Below are 16,894 nucleotides of genomic sequence, written 5' to 3' on the forward strand. Positions count from 1 at the left end.
ACGAAAACTTGACTGATATCATTTTATGTCATTAGCGCTCAGAAGTGTGAAGCTTTGTTTCAGAGGAATCGATTCTTGGATCTGGCCTAATTGTATATGATATTAACCCATTGTTTTTGATTGGAACGAACCCAACAAATTCTCCAATCAATGTACAAAAAAAAATAAAAAAATAATAATACAAATTAAAACAAAAGCTTGAATTTATCCACATGATCTACTGTTCTTCTCTGTGATCAATACAACACACTAGGTTACAACTTTATAAGTTTTTAAAAATTCTGTCTGATGGCTAGCTAAATATAAGTACAACATCAATACCAGTGTTGTAATCATTGTATCTAGAAATGGATATGTTGGGAGTGGTTGCATTCTATCACAAAATGGGTATTATGCATGAAAATCAAAAATACTCTGACTAGTGCACGTACTGTAAAACACCGAGAAGAAAAGAAAATAACAAATGTTTTGCAAAGATATATGCCCCCCCCCCCCCCCCCCCCCCCCCCCCCCCGTTTAACAATATTGAAAAGGATAAACTTTTTCATTCAAGGTTTGTAGGGATAATGGAAAATATGGGTTATCTTCTAGTCTAAGGCAACAATAATTTTGTTTGATCTCACAAGATACTGAGCAGGCATTTCCAAACAATCAGTCATTTCAATTATGACCTTTGACCTTGCGATCTGAAAACAAATGGGAACCATCTATTCTTTCTGGGGCACCAAGTTTGATGTTTGTCTGACAAGGAAATGGTTCTCGAGATACTGAGCAACAATATCTTACTATTTCCAGTTTGACCCTTGACCTTGTGATCTCAAAATTGACACAGGTCATCTACTCCTTAGTTAGAACCAATGTACCAAGTTTGACGTCTGTCAAACAAAGCATTCTCAAGATAATAGGCAGACAATATCTCACCATGTCCAGTTCAACCCTTGACCTTAAAATCAACAGAGGTCATCTACTTCTAATTTTATGCCTGTCAAGCAAATGGTTTTCAAGATATTGAGTGGACAATATTCTATTGTGTCGAATTTGACCATTAACCCTTGATCTCAAAATACGGATAATTTACTTCTTAAGTAGAACCATTGTACCAAGTTTGATGTCTATCAAACAAAGCATTCTCAAAATATTGAGCAAACAGAATCTTACAATGTTCAGTTTGACCCTTGACCTTATGATATGAAAACCAATAGGGACCACATACTCACTAGGGGCAACCACTGTACCAAGTTTAGTAACTGTCAAGCAAAGGGTTCTTTAGATATTGAGTGGACAATATTTATCATGTCCAGTTTGACCCTTGACCTTGTGATGTCAAAATTGATACAGGTTATCTACTCCTTAGGTAGAACCTGAGTATACAAAGTTTATTAAACATTTATAATGTCTTGTCAAGCAAAGCCTCAATATTTTGAGCAGACAATATTGTACTATATCCAGTTTAACCCTTGACCTTGTGACCTGAAAATCAACAGAGGTCATCTAATCTCTAACTGTACCAAGTTTGGTCATTGTTAAGCAAAGGGTTCTTGAGATATTGAGTGGACAGACTGACCCTTGAACTTTCACTGAGGTCAATAGGAGTCACCTACTCTCTAGGGGCAACCATTGTATCAAGTTTGGTAACTGTCAAGCAATGGATTCTTTTGATACTTAGTGAACAAGACTTGGTCTACAGACTGATGGACAGGTGCAAAACAAAACTTCCCCTCTTTTCAAAGGGGGGAATAAAAATAAATTATTGGTCTATGTTCTGGTTGGACAAAGAACCAAGATGGCTGCCTATAGGCCTATGCTCTGGTTGTACAAAGAACTAAGATGGCTGCCTATAGGCCTATGCTCTGGTTGTACAACAGGGTTCGAAATTAACTTTTTCAAGCACTAGTCCGTACGGACTAGTCACTATTGATGTTCACTAGTCCGCAAAGCATTTCACTAGTCCGTCCAGTATATGATATTAAATGATCTTCATTTTATTCCATAGTATTTAATGAAACCAAACACATCACAGTTGCAAGCAATTCAGTTTCTGACACCTACAGAAGAAAAAGACCATAATACTTTATTTTGCATTCAAGATCTCCAGAAGCATAAAGTAACCCCGAGCTAATTCTTTTATAAACGTCCATAAGTATGTTCGATATCGACGTTCGAGGACAGTTGTTTTCCTGCTCAGTTCTTGGAGTCACAGTAGTCGAAATTTTATCAATAAAGTCAATAAAATTTACTCGATTGACCGAGTCATAAGCTATAGTGTTACGAACTCCTGTGTTAGAGTCACTAATGATGAGAACATGTGCGCACAAACGTGCCTGTTCTTGAATCACACTACTTGCAGTTCTTGTACCTCGAACCAGTTATCGTGATGCGTACTCGGAGTTCGGAATCGGCAAGATTTTGTGCTTGTTCGAAGAACAGCGGTCTTGAACTCACTCCATGTGTTTGATTATTTTAAGATCAGGATGTCATAGTCACACAAACACTTAACCATGTAGGTAATCGACCACAAGTTCAAACATCTAAGAGACTCAGACAGATCTTGCTAAAATCTTAACCAATTCAAGATTGATTTCCGGATTTTCACTAGTCCGTATGGACTAGTGCTATGGAGAGTTTACTAGTCCGACACGTTTTTTACTAGTCTTGGACTTACGGACATGATGTAATTTCGAACCCTGTACAAATAACCAAGATGGCTGCCTTAATGGTTGATTTACACATCATTGAATGTTGCACAGTGCAAGTGATTTGTATTCCTCAGTATTGTACACATTTCTTTAAACAGAGGCTTGTAGTTTTGCATTAAATTATAAGGAATGAAGCTTATTTTTACCTTGTTATACGATATAACCTATAACTTGGGTTAGTTTACACTTTTTTATAACCAGCTTTGCAGATTATAAAAAGTAAACAGCCCCAAGTTAAGTTATATTTAGCTGCAATAATGTAGCCATCTCCGATTTCTTTTCGGGAGAGGGGGGGGGGGGGGGAGAGAAAACGTCAGAAAAAATATATCAGATAAGGCTACATTATTACAGCTAAGTTACATTGTATAACATAGAAAACAAGATGTGTTTGTGAAACACAAATGCCCCCGATAATGGCCAATTCCAAAGATGTAGTTAGGTCAAACTCCAAGGTCAAAGGGTAAAAACAAATCTTAATATCCTGAACTCGATTTCGTATCAATATGAAAGATTAATTCACTGAATGTTAAATTCATGGAAACTTTGTTTCAGGGAATATAGCGAAAATTAACTCTCAAGTTAATTTCCTGCTGTACAGTATTTTCACACATGTAAGAAGATGACACTATTCAAGTGAATCAAGGCACATGTAATATTGTTTAGAAATGTAAATTGTGTAAAATATTAAAACAGAAATATTTTAATTACTTATGGCTTGAAAACCGGTTTCATGCAAGTTGCATGAAATAGTGTATCTAATTCAACAAGAGCACCGCAAACGGTACATAATACGCCCGTGAAATGCTTACATAGGGTGTTTTTCTTGTGCTATAATTTGTATAACTTTGCTTCAGGTGGTATCAGCCATCATGAGGCTGTGACAAACTTTCATATGATCAAAGGGTCTTAGCTTAAAAATCGAGATTTCCTCAAGATGGACCAAGTTCAACCTGTAATTTTTTCAAAAATGGAAGGAAATCAAAATCCTTCCCCAGATGCACATCTTCAATACCTATACAAACACTCCATAAAATAAGATGGTCCTCACTTGAAAACTGTGGGAGGAGTTGGGCGGACAAATTATGTACCCTCCATAGAATATTAATTTCCAAATAGACTAAGTTCAACAACCTGTAATTTTCTCAAAAATTGTAGAAAATCAAAATCCATTCCACATGCACATCTTCAGTACCTATACAAACACTCCACAAAATAAGAAGGTCCTCACTTGAAAACTGTGGGAGGAGTTGGGCAGATAAATTATGTACCCTCCATAGAATATTAATTTCCGAATAGACTAAGTTCAACAACCTGTAATTTTCTCAAAACTTGTAGAAAATCAAAATCCATCCCACATGCACATCTTCAATACCCATACAAACACTCCACAAAATAAGAAGGCTCTCACTTGAAAACTGTCGTCGGAGTAGGGCGGACAAATTATGTACCCTCCATATAATAATTATTTCCAAATAAAGGGGCAAAACTCCAGGAAAAAAGGTCGAAATGGATCAAAATTGCAGTGTGATCTAGAGTGACCCACAAAGAAGCTACACAGCAAGTTTCAGCCTGATATGTGAAAGGGAAATTAAATTAAAGAGAAAACCTCGAATGGACGGATGGACAGACGGACGTACGTACGTACGTACAGACATCGCTGTACCATAATATGTCTCGTCTAAAGACGGGCGTATAAAAAGGGGCACAACTCCCAGACAAAACAAGAGGCCCATGGGCCACATCTCTCACCTGAGTCACCTTGACCCATATCTGAAGACTTTCCATATATAATTGCATGTAAAACCTTAGTCCCTATTATGGTCCAAACTACCCTTTGCAAACTTGAATCTACACTATGTCAAAAAGCTTTCATGTAAATGTCAACTTCTTTGGCCCAATAGTTCTTGAGAAGAAGATTTTTAAAGCTTTTTCCTATATTTGTATGTAAATCATTGACCCCCCCCCCCACTTGTGGCCCCATCCTACCCCCCCAGGGGCCATGATTTGAACAAACTTGAATCTGCACTATGTCAGAAAGTTTACTTGTAAATATCAGCTTTTCTGACTCAGTGGTTATTGAAAAAAAGATTTTAACTATATATTTGTATGTAAAACTTTGATCCCCCTTGTGGCCCCATCCTACCCCTGGGGGCCATGATTTGAACAAACTTGGATCTGCACTATGTCAGAAAGTTTTCATGTAAAAATCAGCTTTTTCTGGCTCAGTGGTTCTTGAGAAGAAGATTTTTAAAGATTTTTCCTATATATAATTGTATGTAAAACTTTGATCCCCTATTGTGGCTTCATCCAACCCCAGGGGCCCAAGATTTGAACAAACTTGAATCTGCATTATGTCAGGAAGCTTTCATGTAAATCTCAGCTTTTCTGGCTTAGTGGTTCTTGAGAAGAAGATTTTTAAAGTTTTTCCCTATATATTTGTATGTAAAACTTTGATCCCCCCTTGTGGCCCCATCCTACCCCCGGGGGCCATGATTTGAACAAACTTGAATCTGCACTATGTCAGAAAGTTTTCATGTAAAAATCAGCTTTTCTGGCTTAGTGGTTCTTGAGAAGAAGATTTTTAAAGTTTTTCCCTATATATTTGTATGTAAAACTTTGATCCCCCCTTGTGGCCCCATTCTACCACCGGGGGCCATGATTTGAACAAACTTGAATCTGCAATATGTCAGGAAGCTTTCAGGTAAATTTCAGCTCTTCTGGCCCAGTGGTTCTTGAGAAGAAGATTTTTAAATGACCCCACCCTATTTTTGCATTTTTGTGATTATCTCCCCTTTGAAAGAGACATGGCCCTTCATTTGAACAAACTTAAAAGCCCTTCACCCAAGGATGCTTTTGGCCAAGTTAGGTTGAAATTGGCTCAGTGGTTCTGGAGAAGAAGTCGAAAATGTGAAAAGTTTACGGACAGACAGACAGACGGACGCCGGACAAAATGTGATCAGAATAGCTCACTTGAACCTTCGGTTCAGGTGAGCTAAAAATTGATTAAGAATTTCCTGTGAATATGCATGCCCATATTAAATACAAAGTTGCATGAAATTCTGTTTCAGCAGTTTTCAGGAGTTGTACTGACAAACTATTTCAGTAGTATATTTAATTTTGGCCAAACGTTCCAAAATCAAAAGGGGCATATCTCTCACAAACCTTCCAAAATCAAAAGGGGCATATCTCTCACAAACATTTTCTTGCGAAAATACATATCTAAACAGTATATCCTTATTAACTAAATGTTCTATAAAAGTGAGAAATTGATCAAGTGAGTTTGTCCAAGATTTATGGCCCTGGTGCATGGACTGACGGAGGTCAAACTTCTAGGTTCAAAAGGGGCATGACTCACAGAAATAAAATTTAATCAGAATTTCATGCGAACATGCAAATTTAAAAATAAGTGGCAAATTTTCTATTTTGGCCTTTGATCTCCAAGTATGACCTGAATGCAAGCTGTATGAGTTATATTCTGAAGATCACATTGATATGTGTAGTGTGGATTGTCAAAGATTACGTGAGCAAATATTGTGGAAAGACAGACAGACAGGACAACGGCACCCCTTCATTGTTCAATGATGGTGGAAATAGTAAAATTGTATTCAAATGGAAGAGAAATCATGGGCGCCACAAAGCCAAGTGGACATTCTTGAACCTGATTTAAAAAGATAATGATCCTGACAATTACAATCCCGTAGCAATACAAACTCACAACCTTGTGAACATAAGTCACATAGCTAGTATACTCTACGCCAGGGCAAAGCATGTCTTTATTCAGAGCAACAGTTGGGCCTTCCATTGTGTAATTGTGAGTGTTCATCACCAGTATCAAGTACTTCCTACTGCTTACACAGTACACTAAATTAAGTCCTGGTAAATAATATCATTATTGATTACAGCTTTATTTAATTTTCAGTCGAGGGATCAACTGCATGTGTTGTTTCATGTCCTTTATTAATTGTCAGCAGCTGTTACAATTTTGTTCAAGTAATTACAAAACAGTCATAAACACTAATGCGCACACAGATGAAGAAGCAGGTATTATGATTCCTCCATACTTTTCTTGTGCTAGTTCATCAGTTAAAACATCTATATAAATTATGTGCAATCAAGTTACAATAGAAAATAAATAATATTTTTTATTGATTAGTTATGCATATAGGTACCACATGTCATTTCTATAAATTGCTATATTAATATTTTCATGATTTTAAAAGTTCCTTTTGACAGTTTGTCTAGTGGTAAAAAAACCCACAACAACACCCCATCATGATGCTATTTCTTAACAATGATGGGTTCCTTAAATAAAATCTAAATATCTGAGGTGAAGGTAGAAAAGATAAAACATCAAAAAATATGTTATTAAAAGAGAAACATTAAAAAAAACTGGTCATTGAAGTTTACTTTCAGTTTTTTCTTCACTCCTGATGAGCCTTTCTTGACTTCACCCTTGCGTTTTTTTTATAGCTGCCATGGATAAAACACTGTGTAATATTTTCACTCTATATTGTGGCCTCCCACTAAAACAAAGTATCCCAATAGGCCCCACCCTGGCCTCAGGGACACATACATTGGACTTACTTATGAGTAAACACTTTATAGGGATTGATGCTTACTTCTTACTTTTACAAACAATAGACTTCGCATTCTGGACAGGATTTGATGAGATTAAAAGTTTCATATATATATATATATATATATGTAAGACTCTAAAGTGCGATGGTCGCTCCAAAGTGCGATGGTCACGCCAAAGTGCGATGGTCTGCGCTAAAGTACGATGGTTTGTCAACGTTACGGACACCAAAGTGTGATGGCCACGCCAAAGTCCGATGCAATCGGATCACGCGCTCGTCTTTTTCCGTAACCGGTAAGAAGACTCGGACGTGGATCGGCGCAAGAATTGCATCAAATCGATGCATTTCTTCGCCGGAAGCGCGCCCGTGGATGAGAGTAAAAGGCCATGCAGAACCGAATCCCTGAATAATATGTTATTTATATTTTCACCACAGATTCAGTTTTGGTATCATTAACGTCTTATTCACTCTAATACATAACATGTAAGTGGAAATTGATAGTGGTACAATACCTTAGATGAATTTGAAAGTTCACGTTTCATAGTGTAACGTACGACTGTGACGTCAAAGTTACGTTTATGTATACGTAACAACCAACTCTGATGGCGTCGATCCACATACGAGGTTCATTTGCAGTTACGGAAATAGCCGAGTAGTTACGATTGAGTCTGATGGTGCGGAGTTCAGTGATGTCACGTCATTCTTAATGTCTTTCAAAAATGCAACACGGACTGGCAAAGTACATTTGTTATCGAACTATCTACTTCGCCCAAACATTCTTTAATTCTTTAATTCATGATCATTTATTACTTGTGACGTACACATAATAAAATCCTGGAGATATGCTATAATGCAAAACATTCTATACGATTTCGCGTTGGAAAGTTAACTAAATGGTAATGTAATAAGTTGAACTTCTTATTTTTTATGCATGTGTTTTCCACTGATATTTGAGTGAAACAACACACCGTTGGTACAAACCAATGCATTTCGGCGTGTCAGACCATCGCACTTTGGCGTATGAGTGTGGACCATCGCACTTTGGCGTGTCACACCATTGGGGATTGGCGCAGACCATCGGGGTTTGGCGTGACCATCGCACTTTGGAGTCCCATCGCACTTTGGAGTCTTACACACACACACACACACAGATATATATATATATATATATATATATATATATATATATGTATACTCTTGGGTAAAAAAACTTTAAAATCCTATTGCAACCTTAGATCTATGACACTTAAACTTAACATCTGTATAATTCTGTTTCACCATGAAATTCAACTTTATGTTCTTTGTGAATTGGCTGCCCCCCCCCCCCCCCCTAACTTTACACAGTGCAATCTGAAAGACTTTCTACTCCAACACAAAATTGGTCTTCCACCGATGTTGGATTAAACAGGTTTCACTGTGCAAGCTCAAATCTAGTTACTTAATGATGCTTTCACTGTAAAGTTTTATTAAAAATCATTTCTGGTGAATTCTTAGGAAGGGATTTTAGGAACTTTGCCTTATTTTCATCATTTCTTATAATCCCTTTCCCCAAAGTAATTTACTATTTGAATGCTTTTACTAAATTTGGCTGAGAAAGGTTAAGTGGTTCTGTAAATTAAGAATTATGCGTAAAAAGTTAGCACATGTCAAACTTTGTATGACAAATAAACTTTTATGAAGAAAGATAATTTGAACTTTCAGCTCACATAAGCTAAAAATAAACAGTAACAAGTGCAAAAAGGTTATTAAGTTCAACATAAGCAGAAGTCATTTGAAATCAATATGAATACCTTTGACTTTTCTTGGCTAACAATACAGTGAAAAGATTTCAAACTTTTCAACAATAATAGTAACAGGAAATTCATGCACTTGTGATACGATCCCAATAGTTATAAAGGGAACTCAAACTTCCTCAATACAAAAAGAAAGAAAAATCAAGAAAATAAATGCACTCTGTTTTTGACACCGTATCAGATATATACGTATAAATATATAACTGTATGTTCTAACTAAAAGAAAAACATGTTTCCTAAAACTTCTTAATCTTTTAATGAAACTAGTTAGAAATAGAAGCCTTGAACTGCCAGTTGCCTGTAGATGAGCAGAAGAGAATACACTAAAAGATTACGAGACACTGCCTGCAATGGTGTGCAGGATTATCAGCAATGGTAATATTTTTAAAATGTTTATAAAAATATCACTGTGCAACACTGGAAAAGTTATTAAATATTTACACATAGCAAGTGAAGCTCTATAGCTTCCAGTCTGTTGGTTTACCATCTTAGTAAAAATGGAATTGATAACTAGATAAAGTTTTCTTTTTTGAAGTAAACTGAAAGATATGGGTTAAGCAATCAAGTCTCATGGTTAAATAATTAACATTTTGATTAACTGAAGTTAATTTTCCACACAACCATAGGATTATCAGAACATTTGCTACAGGTACTGAAAAATCATTTACTTTTGTAATTTTTGTTGAGATTTAATTTTCATTGAATTGAATTTTTTGAAATCCTCCACAACCAAAAGAAACTGAAAGTTCTGAAAGACCATCAAGATGAAAATTTGAACATATGAGGAATAATTTAAAGTGTGTGGTCTGACTCATGTTTGAGTAATTTTTAACATTTTGTGTAATCATTAAAACAATTATTAAGGTTTAAAATATGATATTTAAGTTTTAAAATTCATATGCTGATTTGACGACATAAAATGAAAAGAATTTTCAGCTGAAACACCTTAAATTGTGTGTACATCGAGGATTTTGTGCATGCATAATATCCTGAGTAACCTCATCTTTTACCTGATCACTCTAGAGGATCCAGAAAATGCTGTTCTGATGCAGCATTTCAATCATTAGTGATTGCGTGCATCCATTTTGCAAGTTTGAACATTTCCAAGAAATGGTTCTCCTGAAAACAATGTAGGTGCACAGAGCTGTGGAAAACTGCCGGTAAGACCGGCTTAATTTGGCCAGTCCCAAAATAAGTTGGTTAAATGTCGAACCGCATGACCGATGTTGTTTGCACCGCCCGCATTAAGAAAAACTCAAAATGCCACCGCGGAAACAGTCTTTATCCAGAGTTGTCGTTTCTTATGCATCGGTAATCCTCGGATGACTTCACTGTATACGCAATGCTTTAGGCCTATACAATGTGTGAGGTGGAAGCCACTCGAGGATCTCCAAATGAAACTTTTGTCTGGTTCCCTGGCTCACTAACAACGACGCATAGTAGGGACAGGAAACCAGGCAAACTAAACCGCGCGAAAGTATGGCGTCGTGGCCGATCAAATTTACACCGGTAATTGATTAATATTAGATGAGAGACAGAGTGTTACGGATGGAATAAGAGTAGGTGAGAGAATGGATGATGAAGAGAGTGAGTGTGAATCAGAGTGTGAGCAAGATTTTGATGAGAATGACAGAATGGTGAGAGAGGTTGTGGGAGAATTAGAAATTGAGTTTGAAAACTAGTGTAAGACATGTTATAATAAACTTCTAAAACCTGTGATCTGTGTGTTACTTCAGTTTTATAAATTATGTTAATTTTAACTCTTAATATTTGGACAGGCTTAAATCTGTTTGGACAGGCAAAGTTGATAAACATGTCTGTCCGAATGACAGCCTTCTGAAAAAAAAATTCCACAAATCTGGGTGCAGATGCAGCCTCCAAAGTATTAGTAATTCTGTGAGCATCAACAAATGCATAATCCAAGCAAACTTGAGCCGTGTAGGTGAGAGATAGCTTTTGGATCTGGACCTCCTACAAAAACTTTATCCTGACAGACCATTCATCTAGAGACTTTACCTACAAAAACTTTATCCTGCCAGACCATTCATCTGGAGACTTTACCTACAAAAACTTTATCCTGCCAGACCATTCATCTGGAGACTTTACCTACAATAACTTTATCCTGCCAGACCTCTGGAAAACACGGGTCAGATGCAGAATGATTATACACTTCACATATTCTATTGATGACTCATCCACACATGTAGGGTCTAAAAAGGATTATAAATGCTCTATGTTTACAATTATTTGTTTACTTGAACAACACAGAAGTAAAGTAAGCATAATTTTCACCAAAACTATCACAACACTAGAGTTTGTATTCTTTGGATACAATGTATTCACAGTATTTCCCCCTGATCCTTTCACTGGGCTGACGGTTGTGTGATTAATGGGTCAATATATTTGTTGGATATTTTGAATAAGCAGCAAAACCAACAAAAAACACAAAATAATTCTGGAAAAAGGTACAATATACGCCCGTCGGACAATGAAATTCAACCTGGAAGCATATTGTGCACTCTGAATTGATACAACACACATTCTGAATAGAAAAGCCTTAAAGTGGGTCATGGTACACCAATCCATCTGACATGTCAACTGATTATGTATTTCTCTGAGAGGGAGGTTGTAACAAAATGTCAGTACAATATCTACATGTATCTATGATGATAAAAAGTCCAGGAAACCATTTAATCTACTTTTAGCCCTATAAAGTAGGTCATGGTGCACCAATTAAGTTGAAATGTTAACTGATTAAGCATTTATCTGACAGGGAGGCTGTGACTAAATTTCAGAGCAATACCTGTGACCATACCCCTAAAGTACTGTTGGTCACAGTGTGCCAATCCACCTGAAATGTTAACTTGTCTTCCTCTGAGAGGAAGCCTTTGACTAAATATCAGGGCAATATCTGTATCCGTAATGAAAAAAGCCTGGGAAACTGTCTGACCTATTTTTAGTCCAAAAGTAGGTCAAGGATGGACCAATCCAGCTGAAATGCAAATTGAACTTTGAACTTATAATCATGACATTTTGCGATATTTCATATCTGAATGAAGTGAAAAGAAACGAATTAGTTTGATGTTTCGTTGTTCATACAGTTGATACATGTAGTTTTCATTCCATTTTCAAGAATAAACAAATATTCATTCTTTACAATTTTACAAACAAGCACTATTTTATTGACCTCCAATTTTTTATTTAAGAGGAAGTGAAGAAATTCTATTATTTGTACAACTTTTCATACAAAGTGAATTACAAGCCTCAAATTACGAAAACTCATTTTGTTACTGGACATTTTTTAACCTCAAAATTGGAAAAAATCGATAGTGTTTCGCATAGGAAATGGTACCTTTCATCGGTAGCAGTTATATAAGGAAGAAAAAAAACCCTGGTGAAATGAAACCCCAAGAGAAAGTAAGATACATGTATTGTAACACCTTCTTTTAATTAACATTATAAAACAAATTTCAAATACTTTCCTAGGTATGCACAGCAAAACCATCAGTAAATGAAAGAATTCCACATTTGCTATCAGGCTTACTCATTGGTCTCTTTTACTATCAATTGCAATGCATATAGCTTTCTTACTCTAAGCGAAAAAATTAACTGTGGGCACAGTTTTCTATATTTAGTGTTAGCCGGATGACCCTGGCTGGTATAGTCAGCATGGTCAGGAATGCCCATGCCTGGCAGGCTTGTAGAATTTATGACAGTGACTTTCATTTCTAAATCACCTAACCTGGTGTCTTACCTGTAATTAGTAGTAATAAAAACAATGCTAATTGTGTGTGCCAAGGGACAGTCTGTGGTTGACTAGTAGGTTTATAATTTTGAACATCAATTGAAAGATGTATGCATTGAAGCATTACTAATCAGACTGAAAATGTGGATAGTGCAAATTGAGGGGGGTGGGGGGTGGGGGGGGGGGGTTAGTTATGAATAAATTATTATCAATGAGTTTCAAAGATTAAAGTAAATTTGTGTTAGATTTATGTGTTGATTTTATAAGCATATGACCATCTTCATTAACCAGCGATTTTTTTCTACCCACTGGTACTGGTACCGGTACCCATTCAATTGTGAAAAATAGCGTCAAAATCGAATAAATTGGGAATTTTCTACCAATGTATCGGCAAATGATTTCAACTAAACGAAAAGAAAATAAAGAGAACAAAACAAGTAGTCATCTCTTTACAAACTTTTTACGGTAATATTTGCTGTTGTGAAACATAAGGAATCTTTGTAAGCTTGTTTTAGAATCGTCGTATCTCTACAAAACACGCACACTGCCATGATCTGTACTTTCGATTTAATACTGAAGTGAACATTTTTGTTAACTCAAACGATGTTTCAGACTAAGTAAATTACGATGACAGCAGTCTATTTTTCGGCAAGAATATTGGGAATGTTTTGTCTCAAAATTGGGAAAAATCATTGGTTTTTGGCATTGGGAATGGTACCGTTTATCGGTACCAGTTATATAAGGGGGGAAAATGCTGTTTTAACTAAGGATTATGATCCATCCAGATTTAGAAATGCATAGTTACATATACAGGGAAAGGGGGTGGTATTATTTTTCTGATGAACGACTAAATTTTTTTTAATGTAGTTGTCTACAAAACTAGGGTAGGTAGATAGGTAGGAAATAAATTATATTTTTTTCCTAAAACTTTATTCTCAGTATACACAAAACATACTAACCACAATCTCCTTGCAGGTATATATGAGTGGCTCATTTTTCACTATCAATTCCATTACATGTGCATACTTGCCAACGTTTATGAGTGACCAAAAGGAACATCAGAGTGCCAGAGCAGTGCAGCCAATTCCAAAACAATGTTAATTTGATAATCTCTTGTACAATTTGACGAAAAAAATTTATGGGGGCAGGGCTCGAAATTACCTCATGTCTTTAAGTTCAAGACTAGTAAAAAAAAAACATGTCGGACTAGTAAACTGTCTATAGCACTAGTCCATACAGATTTAGTGAAAATCCGGAAATCATTTCTGAATTGGTTAAAATTTAAGCAAATTTGTTCCAAGTCTTTTAGATGTTTGAACTTATAGTTGATTACCTGCATGGTTAAGTGTTTGCATGACAATGACATGCTGATCTTCCAAACACATGGAGTGCATTCGAGATTGCTGTTCTTTGCACGAGTACAAATTCCTGCCGATTCCATGCCACGTACGCTTCATGAGAATGGGTTTGAGATGTAAGAACTCATACCACCTCTCTAAGTAGTGTGGTCAAAGAATACGTTCGTGCGCACATGTTCTCATCACTCGCGACTCTAACACTGGTGTTCGTAACACACACATGTTCTCATCATTCGCGACTCTAACACTGGAGTTCGTAACACACACATGTTCTCATCATTCGCGACTCTAATACTGGAGTTTGTAACACACACATGTTCTCATCATTCGCGACTCTAACACTGGAGTTTGTAACACACACATGTTCTCATCATTCGCGACTCTAACACTGGAGTTCGTAACACACACATGTTCTCATCATTCGCGACTCTAATACTGGAGTTTGTAACACACACATGTTCTCATCATTCGCGACTCTAACACTGGAGTTCGTAACACACACATGTTCTCATCATTCGCGACTCTAACACTGGAGTTTGTAACACACACGTTCTCATCATTCGCGACTCTAATACTGGAGTTCGTAACACACACATGTTCTCATCATTCGCGACTCTAACACTGGAGTTTGTAACACACACGTTCTCATCATTCGCGACTCTAATACTGGAGTTTGTAACACACACATGTTCTGATCATTCGCGACTCTAACACTGGAGTTTGTAACACACACGTTCTCATCATTCGCGACTCTAATACTGGAGTTTGTAACACACAGGTCATGGCTTGGTCAATCGAGTGAATTTTATTGACTATTGATAAAATTTCAAACTCCCATGACTCTAAGTACTGGGGGGGGGGGGGGGGGGGGGGGGGGGGGGGGGGGGGGGGGGGGGGGGGGGTATAATTTAGGGTCAGAAGAAATACAACTTTTTAAATTTTATGCCCAATGACATTCTATTATGTCCAACACTTAACAATGTGCTAGTAAAATTTCATTGAGGCTTGTACTCTCACTTGCCCAGGGGCTTGTAGTAAAAAGGATTAAGTGCAAAGATTGTGGGTATCAGACAAGGTTCACATCTTGGACAACTCTCACTGCTCCCCCTTTATTTATTCATACATTAAAAAACCAGATTGTCAGTTATTTTAGTGCTCTTTCTTGGTTTGAATATATTTTAATGCATATCTAATACACAACAGGTTTGAACACAAGTTCTTACAACTTACGAGGTTCTCACCTTAAATTAATTGACAACAATTGTCATAAAACATATGTATAGACAAAATGAATACATACTCTTCCTTATGGCTAAGTACAATCAGATCTCATATTAGAATTTGGTACCCTATTGGTAGAGACTTCATGAAGTAACATTTCATTACCGAAGTACATGTATTTTCAGTCTTTGGTGTCGACCACATCTCTCCAATGCCCATACTGGAGTTTTCTCTTTACAAGACTTGATAAATGTGTATATGAGTAAAGTTGCATATACAAAAACAAAAATTATGTAACCAGTTAGTGTGTTATTAGGACAGAAACAATCTGTTCAATCAAAGCACCTGTAACTTATTTTAAACAGTTAATAACTGTTTATGCTAATTATAATGTAACAAATTGTAGAAAAAATATCAATGATTCCTAATACAGTTGCTGTTGTTTTAAGAGCTACACATATTCCATACCTAACTAATTACAAGATGGACCATGCACTATGTTTATATCAAGTTGAACAAGCCATTTCCGAATTTCGCCGAGAAAATTCGAAATGAATCATGCAACCCAAATTAGTATCGATTCCCCGTTCGTATCGAATAGAAAGATAACTTATATTACATTAAGATAGTGTAGATATATAAAAGGTAATATCAAATGATTGTAAGGGCGATGAAATAAAACTATTAAAATTACCTAATCTGCATGCATGTATTACCCGACAGGAAGACTAGCAAATAGTTCTCCAAAATTGAAGAGTTCTCTTTCCCGCCATCGTGTCATGCATGTGAAAATCGTGCTCATCCAGAGCTTCTTGAATGCCGAAGATGTAAGTAAATATGCAGATACATGCACTGAATAGCTGCCTGTATCATTTTTGTGAGTACTTTGACTACTCTATGGATGACTATGAGGTTCATTTTTGTATGTCGAGGGTTAATAAACGTTATGGAAATGTATGTATTATGTAATGTATTTCGAGCGGTAAAATTGAAAGTTAAAAATGAAAGTAATCGTCATAGTTGTCACAAATTAAGGTATATATATATATATATATATATATATATATATATTTATATGAATATATGGTATGAATTATTGACGAATTATGGACCCACAGTGGGCTGCATGAAAGAACACTTGCATGTATAAAACATACATGTGTAACAAAGTTAATGATAGAAGGTTGTTTAACTTTGAATGTATTTTACATCGTAATCTGACATATTATGGTAAATTAAAGTATTTGTTTGTTGCATGGATAATTGGTGGGTTTTTTTCCAAATTGTTCTTTTGTTTAAATGAGAGAAACTTGCTTTGATCATGAATTGATCACAGTATGCAACTATATTTATGTCCCACATTTTGCTTTGTCACCAGAGGAATATTAGGTTGTCTGTCAATTTGTGCACAATCCAAGTCACACACATAGACAATCAACTCGTTCACAATCAGCAAGTGTACACAAACTTGTACATAGACAATGAACTCGTACACAAACTTGTA

At 36.2% G+C, this 16,894-nt stretch overlaps 2 protein-coding genes across 4 annotated transcripts in view; one reads left to right on the forward strand and one right to left on the reverse strand.

Annotated features, from left to right (window-relative positions):
• LOC130047314 (uncharacterized) overlaps window positions 1-16,195 on the reverse strand; it is a 32,142-nt gene extending 15,947 nt beyond the window's left edge. The window contains exon 1 of one of the 3 annotated variants that reach the window (XM_056141992.1): window positions 16,085-16,195. Coding sequence is in view for 1 of the 3 variants with exons in the window: in XM_056141986.1 (XP_055997961.1) it covers window positions 2,071-2,082 (12 nt within the window). In the remaining 2 variants the exon portion in view is untranslated. Of the gene's footprint in view, window positions 1-2,070; window positions 2,463-16,084 lie in introns of those variants that run through there. The other 2 variants (XM_056141998.1, XM_056141986.1) reach the window with 2 other exon arrangements.
• LOC130047291 (zinc finger homeobox protein 4-like) overlaps window positions 8,873-16,894 on the forward strand; it is a 182,491-nt gene continuing 174,469 nt past the window's right edge. The window contains exon 1 of the mRNA XM_056141941.1: window positions 8,873-9,441. The gene's annotated coding sequence lies outside the window, so the exon portion shown is untranslated. The remainder of the gene's footprint in view (window positions 9,442-16,894) is intronic.

This window comes from Ostrea edulis, chromosome 1, assembly GCF_947568905.1.
Source record: "Ostrea edulis chromosome 1, xbOstEdul1.1, whole genome shotgun sequence".
Lineage (NCBI taxonomy): Eukaryota > Metazoa > Mollusca > Bivalvia > Ostreida > Ostreidae > Ostrea > Ostrea edulis.